At 38.5% G+C, this 3,759-nt stretch overlaps 1 protein-coding gene across 3 annotated transcripts in view; it reads left to right on the top strand.

Annotated features, from left to right (window-relative positions):
* Nucleotides 1–3,759, top strand: part of METTL25 (methyltransferase like 25) — an 83,715-nt gene that overhangs the window by 6,124 nt on the left and 73,832 nt on the right. For all 3 annotated transcript variants that reach the window (XR_003094337.1, XM_025205557.1, XM_025205558.1), the window contains exon 2: nucleotides 3,054–3,154. Coding sequence is in view for 2 of the 3 variants with exons in the window: in XM_025205557.1 (XP_025061342.1) it covers nucleotides 3,054–3,154 (101 nt within the window). In the remaining variant the exon portion in view is untranslated. The remainder of the gene's footprint in view (nucleotides 1–3,053; nucleotides 3,155–3,759) is intronic.

Here is a 3,759-nt window from a genome sequence, read left to right as displayed (position 1 = left end):
GGGAAAGGGGAAGGGCTAATAGCCTATCCACACTGGCCATTGGAGGCACTCCCACATGCTTCCCAGGAGGCTGCTTGAGTGGCCCCTCTCAGCCCCACCCTCTCCCCCCAGCTGGTGACTGTGGAGAGACCCCAGACACCTTCCCGATAGCCCTTCTGCCCGGGCTGCATTGCTGCAGCACCCTGGTTGAAAATCTCTGGTCCTGTGGTATAGCAGTACATTTCAGTGCACACTGAAAAAAAATAGCATCCAGTCTCATGTTAGTATGTTCTAAGTAGAATGCTTCTCAGAATAAATCAGTCTTAAAATGTCTTAAGGAATGGAGATTGCATCTGTTGATTTCTTGAAGTAGCTCACATTAATATTTTTATTGTCTAATATTTTAAAAGCACAGTAACTTAATTTGAAAGAGTAATTAAAAATGAGGAAACTAGCACTGTGGAACACAAAAATTATTTAAAAATAGAATGACCAAAATCCTTGTTGAGGAATTCAAAAATTCCATACAGGTTCCCTCAAACTTTGCAGTTTCCTCTGGCTGCAGATATATTTTCTTTCATTACATTTCAGTATATCAGGTGGTTATCCCAGTATGCGTGCAAAGTGAAAAAATCCCTTTGTCACATCAAATCCAAAAAAAAATTCCAGAAACATTAAAAAGATAAATTATTCTTATATTTTTCTCATTTTTCCCTGTATTTTATTTTTTGTTCTGGGGTACATGCTGATGAATAAGCAAAGAGATTGTTCTGGTGAAAAGTGGAAAGGGTGAATATAAAGACAAATATGAACCATTAGTAGCTATGGTGATAACCACTTTATATATGTAGCTACAAAAAGACTGCAATCTTTGGACGAGAAACTTGACTTTTGTCAATTGACTTTGCTCCTGGATCTGGCCCTTAGCTTTTAGATTCTAAAATTTAGAAGTACTTTAATCCATCTTAAGTATTAGTGTCTCAGGCTGCTCTTACTTGACATCTGACATGACCAGGCTTTGAAGATCACATTATGTTTAAGTGCTTGGCCTGGCATTTGGTGCATATAGTTTATAATGATAGTGTACCTTTTGAGACCATATTTGCCCTTAGGAAAACATACCTTTTAGTAGATACATATCTTATCTGAACAGGACAATAAAAAATGTCTGAGAAAAATTGTTTTTCAGATGGAACAAAAAAGAAAAAAATCTGATAAAAGACCAAAATATTTAGATCCTGTAATTTTATTCCCTATCTTCCTATTCAGACCCTATTTTGACAGAAGATACAGAAAGGTTGTGAGGTCTCGTCATGAAGTGTAAGGTGAAACCAGCACCATACTTTGAGAGAGGGAAAACTGAAAAATCATGGGGTGGACAAACCCCTCAATTTTACATTACAAGGTTGCAATTTAGAATGTTATTCATTTTTAGGAAAATCTGGAGACCTTAACTATTTTTACTTTTAATGAGAACCTTTAAAAGTATCACTACACACTAGCAGTGAAATGACAAACACTTGTTTCTCCTATATACTTTTGTTTATTACTATTAAAGTGAGTTATTTTGTTCAGTTGATAGAATCTATATTTGATTCTAAGTATTGTCATCACAGTTTATGATAAAGAACCAGATGTTTAAAAAGTACAGGGATCCTATGTATTTGGAGAGAAATAGGGAAGACTAGATTCTCATGAGCTCGGTTCAATTCCCCACTCTCTTTTGAATAAGTAACACTTTTGGCATTATTCCTAGTGTGATCTGATTAAGCAATGAACATAGTTACTGTTTAATGATCAGTTTCTGGACGGATGAACATAGAAATGCAGGAAAGAGGAAAATGTATTAATCTGCTTAGTTATGCAGAAAAGTGTCTTAAGTGTTCTGTTTTCTGTAAGCATGCTCATCAGTAAGGGCCCAGCTCTGCTAACTATAGTCAGCCTACAGAAGTTGTCCCATTGATTTCAGTGTCATGTTCACTTTCCACTCACAGGGATGTTCTCCTTTCCCATAGAAGGGAGCATCAGATTTCCCTTTCCCCATGATGCCTACCTCCTGCAAAGACCATTTAGTTTTTGAGTCTGGGGAACTAGGATATGAAGGTGTGCTGTAAGCGTGCTGTTCTCTCTAGCCCACTCAAGCAAGCAGTAACAGAGACTTGACTGTCTCCTGTTAATACATGAATAGCACAGCTGAGGGTAGTAATTTTCAGCTAGTAGAGAATTTTTAGACCCTGGAGCAGAAGAGAAACATGGAAAGAATTGTGCTTCTCTGCCTAAATTTCCCCAGAGTCACTGATAATGATTGCTTGAAGTGTATCCATTTGAGAACATGAGCAAAGATGCAGAATCAGCAATGTAATCTTCCCTCTAAAGCAAAATTAGCAGTCTGTGCTATGAGCCTGCCTTAATAATTCACATAGGTCTCCATTTCTAGAGTACAGTTCTAGAAAATTACATGGGATATAATTTTTTTCCCTTAGGAAAAAAATATATTTTTTCCTAAGGGATGCAGAAAAAGAAAACTTTTATACTTTCAGTTCTTAATCATGCTAGGTATTTTGTTACACGGTAAAACCTCATGAATCCGGATCTCAGAAATCTGGCATTCTCAGAAATCTGGCCCTGGAGTGGCTGCTCTGGGACTGGCTGCTGCTCCCCACCACATCCCCTGAATACCAAGGGGAAAGCTTTCATGTGGTGGCTGCCACCGCCATTAACCACATTGCACCGCACACGGCTGGTTCAGAACCGCCTGCTGCTACCCCTTCTCCTCCCCTCCCCGCCTTTCGCTCCGTGACCAGCCGCCACTCAGATTTAAAAAATCTTTCATTTTCAGATATTTGGCAGGTGCTCAGTCCCAAGCATGCCAAGTTCACAAGGTTATATTGTAATTGCTAACTAATGGTAATGATATTTTTTGAGATTTTAAGATTTAGCAAAATACTACTACTTGGATTAAAGTAGTAGTTCATATCTTTTAATTTCTTAGTAATAAGAAACCCTGGTGCCAAAAAGTCCAAACACCCTTAATTGTATTAACATTTGTTTTTGCTTTTTTAAATCTGACACAGAGATGAAAACAGATGAGTTTATGAATGATAAGAAATCTCATGAAGTTCAGGTGATGTCACAGTTAGTAGACAGTATTGCAGATTTTTATGGCATCAAGCAGGTAAGCATTTTCTTTATAGTAATTCAATAAGTATTTTATAGTAATTGTTATCCTTTTTACCATCTTATTCAAAGTCCATATTTTGACATATCATTAATGCCAATTTTGGTTTTCATTTTAATAATAAGAACCAGCTCTTAGAGCAAAGCTGAATGACTGTTTACCTACCAGGTCTTCAAGTTCAGGGAAGTACTATCTTTCTCTCAACTCATTATGACAATTATTCATCTTTAAAAGATTAAAAAACAAAATAGAGACATCTCTTATTTGCTGATCAGTTAAAAAGCTGAACTGTGTTTTGCTATTAGGGCTGCGTGAAGTTTCGGGTGCTGATTCGATTCAGATGAGATTCGGCTGATTCGGCGGCCACATCTCCGAATCTGAATCGAATCAGGAGACCGGTAAAAAGGTCTGAATTGATTCAAAGCTCTCTGAATCAATTTGGAAAAGATTCGGAGAGCTTTGGAGATTTGGGCAGTCCCCACTCGCTGCCGCAGAGAGGTGGAACCCGCACTCACTGTCTGCACCCTGCATTCACCAGCTGCTGCCAGGTGGAGAGGTGATCCCCACTGCCCCCCACTGCCCCGTTCTGCGTGGGGGGCTCT

Source organism: Alligator sinensis, unplaced genomic scaffold, assembly GCF_000455745.1.
Source record: "Alligator sinensis unplaced genomic scaffold, ASM45574v1 scaffold976_1, whole genome shotgun sequence".
In the NCBI taxonomy this organism is placed as follows: domain Eukaryota; kingdom Metazoa; phylum Chordata; order Crocodylia; family Alligatoridae; genus Alligator; species Alligator sinensis.
The sequence above is the reverse complement of the archived record's forward strand: the minus strand, read 5'-3'. Positions and strand labels throughout refer to the sequence as shown.